The sequence below is a fragment of the Trichoplusia ni genome, chromosome 5, assembly GCF_003590095.1.
Source record: "Trichoplusia ni isolate ovarian cell line Hi5 chromosome 5, tn1, whole genome shotgun sequence".
In the NCBI taxonomy this organism is placed as follows: Eukaryota; Metazoa; Arthropoda; class Insecta; order Lepidoptera; family Noctuidae; genus Trichoplusia; species Trichoplusia ni.
Window position 1 is genome coordinate 2451870 of NC_039482.1, and position 19098 is coordinate 2470967.

The 19098-nt window shown below is 35.6% G+C and overlaps 1 protein-coding gene across 1 annotated transcript; it reads right to left on the minus strand.

The window, feature by feature from the left end:
- Positions 1-1815: 1815 nt before the first annotated feature.
- LOC113494040 (adenylate kinase 9-like) lies at positions 1816-17724 on the minus strand. The gene is made up of 2 exons (XM_026872166.1): positions 14569-17724; positions 1816-4954 (listed from the first exon to the last, which is right to left on the minus strand). Exons 1-2 carry the CDS (start codon positions 17606-17608, stop codon positions 1884-1886), a joined length of 6111 nt encoding a protein of 2036 aa, XP_026727967.1. The 5' UTR covers positions 17609-17724; the 3' UTR covers positions 1816-1883.
- Positions 17725-19098: the final 1374 nt, after the last annotated feature.

Sequence of the window (19098 nt, forward strand, 5' to 3'; positions counted from 1 at the left end):
GCTATAAGTTAACCCCACAACTTACCAACACTATGTATGTACCTACATGACAAATAATTAGTTCTGTTTGAATGTAATTGCAATCGAGTTGTACTCTGAAACTTGCCAATTCGTGCGAGATGGAATTATGCTCGATTGACAGTTAGCATGCTGATAAAAGTTGGTGCTGTAGTCTTCGTTAGGTTGGATAGCACCACTTCAGCACCAAACCGAGAATATAATCGAACCCAGACTAATTATTATGGAAATTTATTGACATGTAGGTGATAGAGGAAGAAGAGTTGCGTAATTTTCATACCTATTCGTATCAATTTAAGTATATTAAATATCGTCTTGATACCATGAATACCTATGATTGTGTAATTAATATCTATGATATTTTACACTTAGAGTATTTATTCTAAGTAGTCTATTTGACTATCTGGTGATTTGAGAAAAATGAACTGCAAAATAATTTCCTTTTAGCTTTCGCTTAGATAGAAATATGTTGTGTCATTCAAACGCAAATGAATCTTACAAGCACCTAACAATTAATAATTATAATGTAAATAATAATGCCAATCAGGAGTTAAAAGTCCACACTGACGATATGATTGTATGATGTTTGTGATTAGGATATAGACTTTGCACGTACAGTAATGCTATGCATTACCACTTGTTGGCAACAAAACGCGGATGACGTTATTCGGTTGTAAGGTTTATTCAGTAAAGCAAGTGCTACACGGTATGAAACGGCGGTTTGAAACTGGTTTCAATATAATAGTTACGATAGTTGTTTTATGCCAAATTTCGTTTAACCTTGATACGACATTGGCAGCACGCTTTGCGTTGCAAACAGTGACCAAAACCGTTGGTTTAAAACAGTCTAGCCGCTTGTTTAAAACCACGCGTTCGGCAGTCGTGCTGCGGCAGCGAGCGGAGACGCACGCGACGTTAGAACCTTATAGTTTTAGTGTTAAAGTTTTAGAGTTAAAGTTATGTACGTCATCAAAGTCCAGTAGTTTAATTAAGTTCATATGACAGAGTTAATCTCTCCTGTAACCATTGCTTCATCCATTTTTTTTTTCTCTGTATTTTTTTTTTAGTTGCACACAAAAGTGCAAGACTCACCACAACTTTTTGTTGTTTACTTAGGCAAGGCGCCATGATGTCTTTGTAATTATTTCTGAAAGTGCGTCAGGAACGGGAACGCGGAGACTTCTTATCAACGCAACGTTATTTTAGACACTGTTCAAACCGCCGTTTCATACCGTGTAGCACTTGCTTTAGTCCGCACCTACCCGCTCCATTCCCCAAGGGGGCGGGTTTTCAAATCAATTTGTTAAATATATAATACTAGCTGTTGCCCGCGACTTCGTCCTCGTGGTTAGAAGATCTTGAACCGTTTCCGCAGCGCACGCAACGGATGCCCTCAAAGATGAATAATTTTCCACGTTTTTTTTCAAATTTTCCATTATATCTTCGCTTCTATTAGTCGCAGCGTGATCTTATATAGCCTATAGCTTTACTAAATAAATGGTATATTCAACACAAACAGAATTTTTCAATTCGAACCAGTAGTTCCTGAGATTAGCGCGTTCAAGTATGGATTCCTTAAACTACTAGTGGCTACGTATTAAGTTGAAACTACATTGTAACTTCCTTAACGAAAAAAAAATAGAATGTCAGTAAAATATTTATTGATAATATTAAATTATTCTAAACTAACCATTACAAATTATTCAAATTACTATAGAAGTTATACTAAAGAATACTCAAAATTATCATAATCATAATTAAATACAAATTAAATTAAAAATTAACGTGTGTAAATAATGTCAGACAAAATGTAATGTAAATCGGTAAAGAAAATCTTATTTAAGAATAAGTCGATGTCACCTAAATTATAACCTTATCATTGCACCCGTAACAGTTGAGCGCCGTTTTTCTGGAATGATAGATTGTCTGTGTTTTTGAACATAATTTGACAATCGAGGTGCGAGCGAAGGTCTTTGTATTGTAACTGAACACAATTCTTGTTGTTCCATTGGTACAAGAGTCGGTTCTGGATGGTGACATTTAGGATAAGGTGTAAAAGGATTGTTCATAGATCTTAAAATCAATCCTGCGCGGTTCAACATTTTGCAACGGGCTTCAAATACGGTGAAGACTTTATGATAGCGTGCCCTCTTTTCTTCACTCATGAGCGGGTCATTGGCCTTTAGAAACAGTCCTATGAAAATGAATGCAGACTGCTGAAAAGTAAGTCCCGGATATTTCGGTCTGAACACATTAACAGAACAACATGCATCAGTTAATATATTGCCCAACGTTTGTTCCAAGTATCCAAGGTGCGGCAATTTTTTTAAGCTCAGTTTTTGAAAGCTTTTAGCTTCCTTAAAAACTTTGATATCGTAATATAATTGAGGTTTTGCTAGAAACTTAGTGAAACACTCTTTACTACAGAATAAATACGCTTTTTGACGATAGCGACAAGCGTAATCAAGAATCCCGGCTACCACTTTTTGCGCTGGTAAATGCTCCGCGTACGTGACAATACATATTCCCTTTTCATATAAATATTGTTTACTAATTGTTTTGACCACCGCTGCGATTTCAGGGATTTCTATATCCCGGTGCATCAAGTGAACATGCGGGAACATCATGACCGACTCTATATGCTCATCACAAATCCAATAAAAAGTATTTTTGTACTGAACAACCCCTTTTTTATCTGGGGGATAATCACTGTGTCTGATCGTTCTTTTATGAAAACACACTGGACACAGATTTCTGTATGAGGATTGTCTTTCAGCAAAAGTTTCGTTAGAAACCCACATGGCACGCACGATAGTTTTATCAATACGGGCTAAATAAAAATGTATTCTTTGAGCAAGTTCAAATATGCTGTTGTCAACATCCTTAAAAACTTTCCATTTACTTTGGTTAGCATCTACAAGGCTAAGGTTTTGATAATCATCAGCTATCCATTCCCTAATATGGTAACTTCTTAGCTTCCAATTCTCGTATCTTTTTTCAATAAGAGGTTTTGGAAACGTTGGTCGATATTTCAAAACATCATAATTCACTTCGCCAAGAGCATTGGTCACAATTTTGTCTTTAGTAGCATTCAGATCAAATATTATGTTCGGGTACAGACCGTTTTTGACCAAAGCTTTGGCCCGATAGGGTGTTTCCGGTATTCCATCATAAATGAAACCGTACGTAACGGTACGATGGTCAATAGCTGCTGATTGTATAGCTTTTACAATAACGTCCTGGTCAAGTAATTTTCCTTCTTCTAACTGTGCCCTCAATTGAGAAGCCAGTTCAGTCCACGCCATATTTTCTAAAACATTTCGCAACGCAGCTCCTTTAGATATGTATATTATACAATTATCTTGAGCTATTTTGCTAGCTAGTGTGCTGACGCCCGATTTAGGAGTCCCTATAACACTTATTCTCAATGGATATTCACAGTAGGATTCGATAGCTTTAGAAGTTATATATCTGAGAGGATTTGTTCTAAATTTAATAACATATTCTTTCTTGCAAATAAAATAAACAAACGATCTATGAACTACTGGGAAAAGGGTACCCTTGCGTTTGGCTATTTTATAAGTATTTTGAACAGAATTTGGTGAATAATAAATATGAACAGGACAAATGCGATTAAATTTACTAAAGAAACAGAATCCTTTCTGTAACAATAGGTCAGCGGTTTCAATGCTTACAATAAATGTTTGTTCTAAGAGTGATTCACATCTATTTTTTAAAAACATCAGATTTGTAAGACACTCTCTAAACACTTTATGCTCTGGCTTTGTACCATCTATGGTAACCATTTTAATCTTTTGTTCTTCTATCAATTCTTTCATAGCTTGTATATTTGCATCATCAATTTCGTATGATACATCAATTCTGGATTCGATTCTCTCGCGCGCTTCCTCATACGTTTCCCAAACATTAGTATCCTGCGGCTCTGGATATTCTTGAATAAGCTCATTGTAAGCCTTAAACAGTAGGGGATCTACATTTGATGATCCCGTTGGATGTGCATCAATTATAACACTGTCATTTGTAAGAAGTTTGGCCCTATCTTGAACAATAAACATGTTTTTTAAAATTTCTTCCATTATCAGCTTAACTACAGTTTTCTGAGTAATTTTTTTTGTCCATTCTTCATGTTCTTTCTTTAACTTATTATTAGCTTTTTTCTTTGCTTCTATTTGTTGGTTTTTCCATTGGTTAAACATAATAGGAGCCATTCGTTTGATAGCAACTTCAGAATTAGATTCTAGATGTATCACTATATCAGGCATACTAAATAGAGATAGCATGTCGTCGAAGTCGCTTGGTATTCTTGGATAACCATCTAGAACGAAACCAACAGGTACAAATGGATCAAACCATATCTTTCTAATCATCAATACAGTGAGACGTGATAAAAGAGGCGTTCCGCGATCAAAATAACTCTGGATCATTCTTCTCATTTCAGTTTCATTACTCAAAATATCATCCATCTGTTTTTCATCTTCTTCAGCTACCTGAAATTCTACAACACCATCTTCATCGAAAGGTTTGTCTGTGAACATATTTTCATATTTTCGTCCCACATTTTTAAAATGTTTTGGTTTCATATAATCGTTTATTATGTCTGCAAAATTAATGTACAGTAGGCCAAGCTCTTTAGCAATTTTCTTTGATAAAACTGTCGCTCCACACCCAATACCCCCAGTGATACATATTCTTATTTTGGGAAATACTTTGAATGGATTATTATATGATTGGTATCGGGTTTTGTCCTGTCTAAACTTTTCAAGGAACAAATCATTAGCAAAGTTATGAACTTTATTGTCACATAATACAGAAAACAAAGGGTTTCCTTCCCATAACGTATCACGTATATAAAAAGTTACGGGGCTGTAAAAGTAAGTTTCACAATAGAATTTCGAGTCATTGTAGGTCATAAGATCTTTAGTAGCGAAGTCATTAATAACATCACGGGCATTTTCCTCCTCTTCATCTACGGATGCCGGTGGCATGTAAGTATAGCCATTACGTAACTTTGTTAACACTTCTTCTACAATTTCTACATCAGTTTTATTTTGAAGCTCTACTTCAATAAAACACTTTGATTGATCCTCTAACTTTAATTTCAAACTGTCCCAATTTTCCCGGAATTTTTCTACAGATTCATTAAAAGATTCAATTAGAGAGTCAGGCACTGACTGACGATATGGAACAACAAGAGAATTTAGAGCTCGGTTGATAATATAATCAGTAATACCTCCTACAATATCAAAGACAGTATTTGGCTGAGACTTCTCAATCACTAGTCTCGTCTCAATAAGTGGGTCGTTGGCGAGTAAGATTTTGTCAGCATAATATTTAATGTATCTTTCAGCATTAACGTAATATTGCATTAATTCCTGATCGATTTCTTTATTTTCAATTAATGCGATGGTGAAATCAGGCATTAATTTTGGATTATTCAGATGACTCCAATATTCAGGATCAGAAGGTAATCCATCGATAATGTATTTTCCATATAATTCGTTCCCTTTCGTTTCTTGCTCTTGGTTTGCATCGACTGCAAAAATAAGTTTTACAATTTCTGACATTATTTCGTCACTGGTGGGCTGAAGATCCTTATCTAAATCATTGGTTTTGATATAATTTGATATAGCTATAGTTACGTCCTCGTCACCTAGAATGGGTATAGCAGGTTTATTTCGCGCCGTAGATAATTCGGCTGGTGCATAATTTATAACATTTTTATTAGAAATAGCTATTTCACACTCTTCCAAGTCATCGAGTATGGGGAGAAAAGACAGTTTCTGTCTAAGTGCATTTATTTTCATTTGATCTTTGGAGTCCTGACCTCCTCCTGGCTTTTGTTTTTCAGTATCTTCCTTTTCCCTCTCTATTCCCATTTCTAGAAGCTGCTTTTCTTCTTGTTCCAGTGGCTGTTTTTCTTCTTGTTCCGGTAGTTGCTTTTCTTCTTGGACAGGAAGCTGTACTTCGTCTTGATCTAGTGGTTTTATTTCTTCTACTTCTGGTAGCTGTTCTTCTATTTTCTGCATTCGTCCTGCTCTTTTGACTGGCTGTTTTTCTTTTTCCTGTTTTCCTATACTTGTTACTAGTTGATAATATTGGTTCAATAGCTTTAGAACCTGGATAGTCCATGTGTTTAATTTGGCTACTCTGTCAGACTCACTCTTCTGCCAGTCTTGATACCGGGCATCTTCTATAGTTGCTATTACTTCGGATAAAATAGACCGAGCAAAAAGCTCATATTTTTTTTGTTTTTCATTTTCAAATAAATCTTTGAAACTAGTTATTGGACAGTCAAAAATCCACGATAGACATTCCGCGATCAGAGATTTACCGGAAGATTTTGTTCCAATTATTACGACTCTGCAAGTCGGTTCTAAATACTTTAATTTCAAATAAGGACGAGGATTAAGGTAAAATGAAATATAGTTTTTAAGCGATGACATCACATACACGTGTTTAAAAAACGCTATTGTATATTTCTGATTCCCTACTAAAGAGCGCCTCAGTTTGAGTTCAACTGGACATCGGTTAAACCAATGTGATGCTGTGCGTTTGAACTTAACAACACCCTGAGTTATAATATTCATTTCCGACACCGATGTCCAAAATTCTTCCATATCATCCATGGGTTCTTCTAAATTCAATGGTTCCGGAATGATAACTGGCTGAACGTGTAATAATACAAGTCTTTCCAGTAGATTATGCAGCATTTTGTGCACATTTGTCCGGGCGTCTAATTCTATGACCATTTTCGGATTAAAGTCTGTCATTTTCTTATGCATAAACGGGAACACCATCTTTTGATAGTTGCAGGTTTGATTAAAGACTGTTTCTTCGAAATTACTGGGCAATCTGCAACTATATTTTGGGTTAAAAACATGTGACTCATGAGAATACTCGAAATCACTCATTACACCCTTAGGAGGCCTTCTTAAATCTGATACATAGTTGGATTCAAACGGTTTCATATAGTTTTGGCCTGTTCTGTGGTTCACATATGTATGTCTTCTTATGGTCAGCAGATCAACATCTGGGCAGGTAACATGGATGATAATGTCAGGTTTTAAACTCAAATTGAATAGTTCTTCAATCTGGGTCAAGAGCATAGATTGCTTGGTTTCACAGTAGCCTTTCTTATGGTCCATAACATCAGAACAGAAGTCAAGTGCAAATTTCGGCAGTACAGGAGGCGGAGCTTCCTCCTCTTCAATAGCTTCTTCTTCAGCGATATCTTCTTCTTCGTCTTCTTCTTCTTCTTCTCCTTCTTCAGCAGGTGCAGATAAATGGCTACTTTCAGACGTATTTAGTGAAGAAGCTGATTTCTTACGTTTCTTTTTCTTTAAATTACAGAAGATATCAAACAACAGTTCTTCTACTATTGACAAGCCTTCCTCGCCATATGTTGATCTGACATAATAGAGTTTATTTTTAGTGGATGTTACTAAAGGGATGCCCGATATCACATATCCTCGATGTTGAACCGCAGGCGACCTTACTTTAATTTTTAACATTTTCAGCAGGACATCAAACGTGCATGGAATATTATGTTTCATGTTAAAATCCAAAGCTTTCCCAGTTGCGCTTCGTTGTTCCAGCTCATCAGAAATAATAGTTTCTGGACAGAAGTGAATACAATTTAGCTGTTTAGATAAAGCTTCACCAAGCTTATATGGCCCAGCGCCATATTTACCAAAGATTACGTAGCATGTAGGTTTGGTGTCCAAAAATATTTCTTGTGCATCATGATCTGTCCAGATATCAATGTTTTTTGAGTGCTGAGGTATAGGAATTGCTGTGTTATCAAGACCGATAACCGCTGCCGCCAGTAACGGTGATGTACGCTCCTTTTTTTGTGGCTTTTCAAATATCCTTTCAGTTGATCCGGTATACACGACACTGTTACAAACTTTAATATCCTTGTAATCATATTTGTCGTTCATATCCACATTACTTTTATAATTCTCGAATTCGATCATTTTAAAGTCTTATATTAAATCCATAAAAAAATTATCACAATGGAATCAAACATCGTTTGAAGTATGTCATATTCCATATTCTGCCAGTAATATGCCAACTAGTCTATCAGGCCAAGTATTTACAAAATAGTTTTATTATGAAATCTTATAAAAGTTTGATAATAAATTATCCTTACTAATATTATAAATGTGAAGCGGGAGGTATAGGAGCTGTATCCCAACCCTTGTAACAAGTTGCGACTAGTATGAACCTGTTCAGTTAAGCTCTTTTATCGTCAACTAGCTGTTGCCCGCGACTTCGTCCCCGTGGGCAGAAGATATAAGTTATGATTTATACCTACCCTGTTTTTTTCACATTTTTCATAGTATCTTCGCTCTTATTAGTCGCAGCAGATGGTTTATAGCCTAAAGCCTTCATCGATGAATGGTCTATTCAAGACAAAAATAATTTTTCAATTTGGAACAGTAGTTCCTGAGATTAGCGCGTTCAAACAAACAAACTCTTCAGCTTTATATATTAGTATAGATATGCTAAGTTTTTACTGTAATTGCGTGCAGGTCTAAAATTACGGGGCTACAAGTGAAAAAACGTTTTTTGTTTTAAACAATGCTTTAATTTTACTTTATTACACTTTGCAACCCCTCGTTGGAACTATCAAAAGTGTCTGGGCAATGTAAAAACATTATCTACCTATTTATTATATAAAAATCATAAATAAATTTATGTCTTCTTCTTATGAAATTTTCTAGTTTTCATACCCCAAGTGATAAGGGTTGCTCACACTGAAAAAAAATTATTTGTCTTTTGGACGAAATTGTTTGTTTTTATTTTTTTATAATGTGGCATTAAAAATACATACAACTAGAAAAAAAAATATTCGGCAAAACAACGTTTGCTGGGTCAGCTAGTCTTCTAATATATAAAATTCCCGTGTCACGATGTTGGTTCCGTTCTCCTCCGAAACAGTTCGACCGATTTTTATGAAATTTTGTATACATATTGGGTAGGTCTGAAAATAGAACAACATCTATTTTTCATACCCCTAAGTGGTAAGGGTTGCTCAACATAAAATTATTTTTTTTATTGTATATTTTCGTACAGGAACTAAGTCAATTTTAGCGATTTTTCAAATGTATTTACTATTTTTTACGCTTTCATTGCATACGCTGGCTTAACCGCAAGAGATACTTCAAAATAATGTTCTACAATATTGTACACCATAACGCGACACATATCTCTATCACTTAAGGTTTACTCACCATAACCATTTTTTGGCTAATAATTTCATTCCAAAACAAAACTTCTTTGCGAAGCTGTTTTTATTGAAATCGTAATCCTTATCAAAATCAAAATAAATACGACAGTTTTATTCACACTACATTAGTATTCAATTATTCAAATTTCAAACGTGCAGCAACGATGGTATGAATCATTATTAAAATAAAGAACGTTAAAGAAATTCTGTAGCGTATATTAGCACTGCTCCCGTGCGAAACCGGGGCGGGTCGCTATTATATTATATAGATCTAGTATAGAAAGAAATCTTAAAATGGGTATAATACCAGAGACTAGTGCCTTCAAGCAACACCATCTAGTTTCCAACTTTGCAAGACTTGTATTATGACAATAACTAATAAACATACTAACAATTTTCTAAATACATACCTGCATAAGAATTCGCATACTTTTCTCATTTTTCATCTCTCTTTAAATAAGGGGCAAACCCCGAAGAACTCGTTTACTTGATATTTTTCTAGAGTCGATTAAAGTTCAGTTGTATAAGGTGCTAAATTCCCAAATAATTTTGTCTTAGAATTTACTCTTAACAGAAGTTTTCTATTGAAGAAATTTCACTTTTAAGTTAGGGAAATACAAACAAAATACGAACAACACCTACAAGATACACAAAAACGTCTCAACGATCACGATGCGACAAAAACAATTCTTGTTGTTGAGATTAATGAATTTTAAAGTTGTGATCTTTGCGACCATAGTTTTCATAAACGAAGTTGCAGCCTTTTAAAATTAATTACGAATAAAGTTTTATAGATTTAAAAGCAACAGAAATACGTAAAATTCAACTATTTTTACTTTCATTACAAAAGGCAACGATCTTTCTCAGGTCTGGTTCAGGTTGGTGTCTTCAGGCTATACAAGCCTATATAGCCGGATTAGCCGGACCGCTGGAAATGAACTTGTAGCTGCCATCATCCCCATTTTTAGGGATTGGTCAGGCGATGATCGGTCAGGGCTGTTCCGGTAAGTAGCTGCGTCGGATCTGATGTGAGCGAACTGGAGGTGTGGACTGCCTGTGAGGCCCTAGAAGAAGATACAAAGCGCTTTTTGCTGAACTGCCCAGCGAGGGCAAACAACAAACGCTGTCTAGTCGTTGCCCTCGGCCGTGATACGAAGTGAGCGCGCCTGGCAGGCAGTGACAAAATCGTGCTATTATTATCATATACTAGCTGTTGCCCGCGACTTCGTCCAAGTGGTTAGAAGATCTTGTACTGTTATCGCAGCTCAAGCAACGGAAGCCCTCAAAAATTGATATTTTTCCCCGTTTTTTCCACATTTCCCAGTGAGTCTTCGCTCCTATGTTACAAAGCCTATAGCCTTCCTTGACAAATGGCCTATTCAACACAAAAAGAGTTTTTCAATTCGAACCAGTAGTTCCTGAGATTAGCGCTTTCAAATAAACGAACAAACTCTTCAGCTTTATATATTAGTATGGAAGTATAGATTTCATGTTTTTATCGGTTTGTTTGTTATTTATGTAGGTAGTAAAGAAGTAAGAGAGCGATGAACTGGTTGAAAATCTATAAAGTTTCGACAGCGCGGATAGCCGAGTGGTGGAGATCAACACGTTGGACCCACTGAGCGCGTCATATCGCGGGTTCCACCCCACGTAGCCCGAACGTTTGTGTGAAAGCTTCTATGTCTGCGTGTCTTTGTGCATGTGGCTTGAATACCTAATTGTGGAACAAGCATTAGATTAGTAAGTGCGGGAGAAATACTGCAAATATACAGACTGGAAAAAATTAACAAATTCAAGTTTTAGTTAAAATCATTTAATATATCCTCATAACAAGAAAGTAAAAATAGCGAGCTTTTTGTCAATAAGCCTGCTACTTCACATTTTTACATCGTACAACGAAGTTCATTAATATAATCCCACTCAGTCATCCAAACATCTGTCTTATAATAAATACAAGTATGGGATAGCATGTACGGGACAATTCAAAAAATCTCTCTACCTAGGTCCTAGGATATTACTGAGATACCCAGTGCTGGCTATCTATCGAATTGGGTCATTGTATGAACACCACACTGAACACCTTTTAATACTTAATTAATTAAAAGTAGCTAAAATTAAACTAAGACTTCTGAATTAAAACTAACTGAATTAAAACAATACGTACATATTTCAGGTAAACATTTGTTTGAATTATAAAGTCTCTAACAAAGTCTTACTTCTAGGTCTAAATTACTGTCTTATCATTGCGCCTGTAACAGTAGAGCGCCGATGTAATGACTTAAGAAAGGAAGGTTTATGCATTTGAACGTAACTTGATATTCTTTGTAATACCGAAGGTCTTTCGATTGTAGCCGAGCACATTTCCTCTTGGTCAAGGGGTCTGAGAGTCGGTTCTGGATGGTAACATTTAGGATACGGTGCAAAAGGATTGTTCATAGATCTTAAAATTAATCCTGCGCGATTCAACATTTTGCACCGGGCTTCAAATACGCCAAAAGCTTTACGGTAAAGTGCCTTCCTTTCTTCACTCAATAATGGGTCATTGACCTTTAGAAAAAGTCCTATGAAAATGAATGCAGACTGTTGAAAAGTAAGTCCCGGATATTTTGGTCTGAACACATTAACAGAACAACATGCATCAGTTAATATATTGCCTAACGTTTGTTCCAAATATCCAAGGTGAGGCAAAGTTTTTAAAGATAGTTTTTGAAAGGGTTTTGACTCCCTAAAAACTCTGATATCGTAATACAATTGAGGTTTTGCTAGAAACTTAGCGAAACACTCTTCACTACAGAATAAATACGCTTTTTGACGATAGCGACAAGCGTAATCAAGAATCCCGGCTACCACTTTTTGCGCTGGTAAATGCTCCGCGTACGTGACAATACATATTCCCTTTTCATATAAATATTGTTTACTAATTGTTTTGACCACCGCTGCGATTTCAGGGATTTCTATATCCCGGTGCATCAAGTGAACATGCGGGAACATCATGACCGACTCTATATGCTCATCACAAATCCAATAAAAAGTATTTTTGTACTGAACAACCCCTTTTTTATCTGGGGGATAATCACTGTGTCTGATCGTTCTTTTATGAAAACACACTGGACACAGATTTCTGTATGAGGATTGTCTTTCAGCAAAAGTTTCGTTAGAAACCCACATGGCACGCACGATAGTTTTATCAATACGGGCTAAATAAAAATGTATTCTTTGAGCAAGTTCCGATATGCTGTTGTGAACATCCTTAAAAACTTTCCATTTACTTTGGTTAGCATCTACAAGGCTAAGGTTTTCATAATCATCAGCTATCCATTCTCTAATATGGTAACTTTTCCGCTTCCAATTCTCGTATCTTTTTTCAATAAGAGGTTTTGGAAACGTTGGTCGATATTTCAAAACATCATAATTCACTTCGTCAAGAGCATTGGTCACAATTTTCTCTTTAGTAGCATTCAGATCAAATATAATGTTCGGGTACAGACCGTTTTTTACCAAAGCTGTGGCCCGATAGGGTGTTTCCGGTATTCCGTCATAAATGAACCCGTATGTAACCGTACGATGGTCAATAGCTGCTGTTTGTATAGCTTTTACAATAACGTCATCGTCAATTAATTTTCCTTCTTCTAACTGTGCTCTCAATTGAGAAGCCAGTTCAGTCCACGCCATATTTTCTAAAACGTTACGCACCGCAGCCCCTTTAGATATATATATAAGACAATTATCTTCAGCTATTTTAGCAGCAAGTGAGCTGGCACCCGACTTAGGAGTCCCTATAACACTTATTCTCAATGGATATTCACAGTAGGATTCGATAGCTTTAGAAGTTATATATCTAAGAGGATTTGTTCTAAATTTAATAACATATTCTTTCTTGCAAATAAAATAAACAAACGATCTATGAACTACTGGGAAAAGGGTACCCTTGCGTTTGGCTATTTTATAAGAATTTTGAACAGAATTTGGAAAATTATAAATGTGAACAGGACAAATGCGATTAAATTTACTGAAGAAACAGAAACCTTTGTGTAATAAACGGTCAGCGGTTTCAATACTTACAATAAATGTTTGTTCTAAGAGTGATTCACATCTATTTTTTAAAAACATCAGATTTGTAAGACACTCTTTAAATACTTTATGCGCTGGTTTTTTGCCATCTATGGTAACCATTTTAATCTTTTGTTCGTCTATCAATTCTTTCAAAGCTTGTATATTTGTATCATCGGTTTCAAATAAGAGCTCAATTCGAGATTCGATTCTCTCGCGCGCTTCGTCATTCTTTTCCCACACATTTGTATCCTGCGGCTCTGGATGTTCTTGGGTTAGCTCATTGTTAAACAGTTGTTGATCTATAAGTGATGATCCCGCTGGATGTGCACCCATAATATCACTGTCAACCGAGAGACCGACTGTTGTACTTGTAGGGAAGAACATGCTTTCCAATATTTCTTCAATAATTAGTTTCTTCACCATTATTCTAGTCATTTTTTTGCTCCATTCTTCACGCTCTATTTTTAACTTAGTTTTTGCTTTCTCTTTTGCTTCTAATTGTTGGTTTTTCCATTGGTTAAACATAGTAGGAGCAAGTCGTTTAATAGCAACTTCGGAATCAGATTCCAGATGTATTACTATATCAGGCATACAAAATAGAGATAGCATGTCGTCGAAGTCGCTTGGTATTCTTGGATAACCATCCAAAACGAAGCCAACAGGTGCAAATGGACCAGACCACATCATTTTAATAATTTTTAACACGAAACCAGATACAAGAGGCGTTCCGCGATCAAAATAACTCTGGATCATTCGTCTCATTTCAGTTTCATTATTCAAAATATTATCCATCAGTTTTTCATCCTCTTCTCCCGCTTGAAATTCTACTACACTATCATCGTCGAAAGGTTCATCTATAAACATATTTTCATATTGTCGGCCCACTTTTTTGAAATGTCTTGGTTTAATATAATCGTTTATCATATCTGCAAAATTAATGTACAGTAGGCCAAGCTCTTTAGCAATTTTCTTTGATAAAACTGTCGCTCCACACCCAATACACCCAGTGATACATATTCTTATTTTGGGAAATACTTTGAATGGATTATTATATGATTGGTATCGGGTTTTGTCCTGTCTAAACTTTTCAAGGAACAAATCATTAGCAAAGTTATGTACTTTATTGTCACATAATACAGAAAACAAAGGGTTTCCTTCCCATAAAGTATCACGCAAATAAAAAGTTACGGGGCTGTAAAAGTAAGTTTCACAATAGAATTTCGAGTCATTGTAGGTCATAAGATCTTTAGTAGCGATATCATCACGAGCTCTGTCGTCCTCTTCATCTACAGATGCCGGTGGCATGTAAGTATAACTATTACGTAACTTTAATAACACTTCTTCTACAATTTCTACATCCGTTTTATTTTCAAGTTCTACCTCAATATAAGATTTCGATCGATCCTCTAACTTTATTTTCAAACTGTCCCAATCTTCCCGGAATTTATCTACAGATTCACTAAAAGATTCAATTAGAGAGTCAGGCACTGACTGACGATATGGAGCAACAAGAGAATTTAGAGCTCGGTTGATAATATAATCAGTAATACCTCCTACAATATCAAAGACAGTATTTGGCTGAGACTTCTCAATCACTAGTCTCGTCTCAATAAGTGGGTCGTTGGCGAGTAAGATTTTGTCAGCATAATATTTAATGTATCTTTCAGCATTAACGTAATATTGCATTAATTCCTGATCGATTTCTTTATTTTCAATTAATGCGATGGTGAAATCAGGCATTAATTTTTTATTATTAAGATGGCTCCAATATTCAGGATCAGAAAGTAATCCATCAATTATATATTTTCCATATAATTCGTTACCTTTTGTTTCTTGCTCTTGATTTGTGTCAACTGTATTTATAATTTTTACTATTTCTGACATGATTTCCTCACTAGTAGGCTGAAGTTCATTTTTTAAATCGTTTATGAGGATATAATTTGATATAGCTATAGTTACGTCCTCGTCACCTAGAATAGGTATAGCAGGTTTATTTCGCGCCGTAGATAATTCGGCTGGCGCATACTTTAAAACATTTTTAGTAGAAATAGCTATTTCACATTCTTTCAAGTCATCAAGTATAGGTAGAAAAGCAAGTCGCTGTCTGAGAGCATTAACTTTCATTTGAATTTTGGGGTCCAAAACTAGTGGCTTTTGAGTATCAGTAAATTCTTTTTCCTTCTCTTTTTCTATTTCTATTGGCTGGTTTTCTTCTTGCGTTGATAGTTGCTGTTCTTCTAGGGCGGGACGCTGGCCTTCGTCATGATCAAGAGGCTTTAATTTATTTTCATCAACTAGTTGCTCTTCTTCTATTTTCCTCACTCGTCCTGCTTTTTTGACTGGCTTTTTTTCTTTTTCCTGTTTTCCTATACTTGTTACTAGTTGATAATATTGGTTCAATAGCTTTAGAACTTGGATAGTCCATGTGTTTAATTTGGCTACTCTGTCAGACTCACTCTTCTGCCAGTCTCGATACCGGGCATCTTCTATAGTTGCTATTATTTCAGATAAAATAGACTGAGCGAAAAGCTCATATTTCTTTCGTTTTGCGTTTTCCAATAAATCTTTAAAATTTGTTATCGGACAGTCAAAAATCCACGATAGACATTCCGCGATCAGAGATTTACCGGAAGATTTTGTTCCAATTATTACGACTCTGCAAGTCGGTTCTAAATACTTTAATTTCAAATAAGGACGAGGATTAAGGTAAAATGAAATATAGTTTTTAAGCGATGCCATCACATACACGTGTTTAAAAAACGCCATTGTATATTTCTGATTCCCTACTAAAGAGCGCCTCAGTTTGAGTTCAACTGGACATCGGTTAAACCAATGTGATGCTGTGCGTTTGAACTTAACAACACCCTGAGTTATAATATTCATTTCCGACACCGATGTCCAAAATTCTTCCATATCATACATGGGTTCTTCTAAATTCAATGGTTCCGGAATGATAACTGGCTGAACGTGTAATAATACAAGTCTTTCCAGTAGATTATGCAGCATTTTGTGCACATTTGTCCGGGCGTCTAATTCTATGACCATTTTCGGATTAAAGTCTGTCATTTTCTTATGCATAAACGGGAACACCATCTTTTGATAGTTGCAGGTTTGATTAAAGACTGTTTCTTCGAAATTACTGGGCAATCTGCAACTATATTTTGGGTTAAAAACATGTGACTCATGAGAATACTCGAAATCACTCATTACACCCTTAGGAGGCCTTCTTAAATCTGATACATAGTTGGATTCAAACGGTTTCATATAGTTTTGGCCTGTTCTGTGGTTCACATATGTATGTCTTCTTATGGTCAGCAGATCAACATCTGGGCAGGTAACATGGATGATAATGTCAGGTTTTAAACTCAGATTGAATAGTTCTTCAATCTGGGTCAGGAGCATAGATTGCTTGGTTTCACAGTAGCCTTTCTTATGGTCCATAACATCAGAACAGAAGTCAAGTGCAAATTTCGGCAGTACAGGAGGCGGAACTTCCTCCTCTTCTATACCTTCTTCTTCAGTGTGCTCTTCTTCTTCTTCTTCTTCTTCCTCTTCTTCTTCTTCTTCTTCTCCTTCGTTCACAGGAACAGATAATTGGCTGCTTTTAGATGTTTTGGGAGGAGAAGATGCTTTATGTTTCTTTTTCTTTAAATTACAGATTATATCAAACAAGAGTTCTTCTACTATTGACAAGCCTTCCTCGCCATATGTTGATCTGACATAATAGAGTTTATTTTTAGTGGATGTTACTAAAGGGATGCCCGATATCACATATCCTCTATGTTGAACCGCAGGCGACTGTACTTTAATTTTTAACATTTTCAGCAAGACATCAAACGTGCATGGAATATTATGTTTCATGTTAAAATCCAAAGCTTTTCCAGTTGCACTCCTTTGTTCCAACTCGTCAGAAATAATAGTTTCTGGACAGAAGTGAATACAATTTAGTTCTTTAGATAAAGCTTCACCAAGTTTATATGGCCCAGCGCCATATTTACCAAAGATTACGTAGCATGTAGGTTTGGTGTCCAAAAATATTTCTTGTGCATCATGATCTGTCCAGATTTCAATGTTTTTTGAGTGCTGAGGTATAGGAATTGCTGTGTTATCAAGACCGATAACCGCTGCCGCCAGTAACGGTGATGTACGCTCCTTTTTTTGTGGCTTTTCAAATATCCTTTCAGTTGATCCGGTATACACGACACTGTTACAAACTTTAATATCCTTGTAATCATATTTGTCGTTCATATCCACATTACTTCTATAATTCTCGAACTCGATCATCTTAAGCTTCTTTAATTTTAAATCTTATAAATTAATTTATCACAAGGGAATCGAACATTATTTTAAATATGTCATATTCAATGACAGTAATGAGCTAGTCTACCTGGCCAAGTATTTTCAAAATAGTTTCGAATAGACGCTTCAGCCTTAACCATTTATGAAATTGATTTTATTATACAACTAGTCAAAAAAAGCCATTTGTAGAAAATACATAAGTAAATTACTTATGTTCAATAGCAATATCTATATCTATATTTTACAAACTGTACTTGAATGGTTTACGCCGACTGACAATTGTATATGCCTTTGCAGTAACACCAGGTTTGCTTATACACTGAGGCAAGTTTTTTTTAAATTGGCTACTTTTAATTGATACTTTATTATTATTGGATACTTACTTGACTGTTGGGCGGTAGGTTAATAAATCACAAATAATCACTTTACAATTTGATTATTGACTCCTAGTCAGTACGTTGAAGAATGTTAGGTGATTATCCAAGAATCAACAAAGGGTAGGTACCTACACCATAATACCAGGTTAAAAGATTTGTGGCATCTAGTCGAGACTATGATATGCATACATATCCCTACTCTATGGCACATTTACATTTTGAGCATTTACAGTTAATCTAGCCAACTTTGGCGTACTTTTTGGACAGTAGAGATATAATATTACGTCCACGCTAAGTAGTAGGTAATTCTTTTTTGACGCACGATGTTATAAATTTTCTTTTAAATTTTAGTTACTTATTACATTTTTCTCAAAGTGAACAGCAAAATCAGACTTAAACAGTCTGTCTTACTGATCACTTTAATAAATATAAAAATGTGTTGGAGAAAGAAAGAAAGAAAAAGTTTTTAATTACCATTCACCAAAAAAGTGTACCCTGAAGCTGCACCAAAAAAGGTTTCAGTTCAGCATTAATGCCAGGCAACTAGTGCCTGACGCTGATCGCTGAGAAGCATTTTTACCGTCGGCATTTTCATTAGTGGTTGCATGATACATGCAAGTCACTTGCATCTGGTGAGCGTCATGGTCATCAGAGTAAAATGCGTGCACAAAACACAATGATTACAATGTAGATAATACTACAATATTTAAATGAAGTTTTAACAATATTGTGGCAGTTCATAATTTTGCCTAAAGAACAATTAACTGTTAAGATTGAGCAGCGGATTCAAGGCCCCAAATTCACTCCACGATCGCCAAGATCCAACTCGACCTCTCAACGCAATAACAATCTGCCGCCAAAAACCATTGACAAAACCCTTCCGAAAAAAAAGATGGCGGTTCGATCCCGCTCGAGGCACGGGCTCTGCTCATATTCATACTTTTTTGAAATTGTGACAGATTTTTTTTTTAACGATGATATAGAAGTTGTAGGTACTTCAAAGTTAATGTTTATCATCTATACTCTATACTAATACATATATAAAGTTGAAGAGTTTGTTTGTTTAAACGCGCTAATCTCAGGAACTACTGGTTCAAA

What these genes read in the sequence shown, in the direction of transcription:
- LOC113494040 (XM_026872166.1), bottom strand. Translation starts at nt 17,608, where the DNA reads ATGATCGAGTTCGAGAATTATAGAAGTAATGTGGATATGAACGACAAA. An exon ending in TGATGATATCGCTACTAAAG is followed by an intron (nt 4,955 to 14,568) that starts ATCTTATGACCT and finishes TCGCTACTAAAG; the next exon opens with ATCTTATGACCTACAATGAC.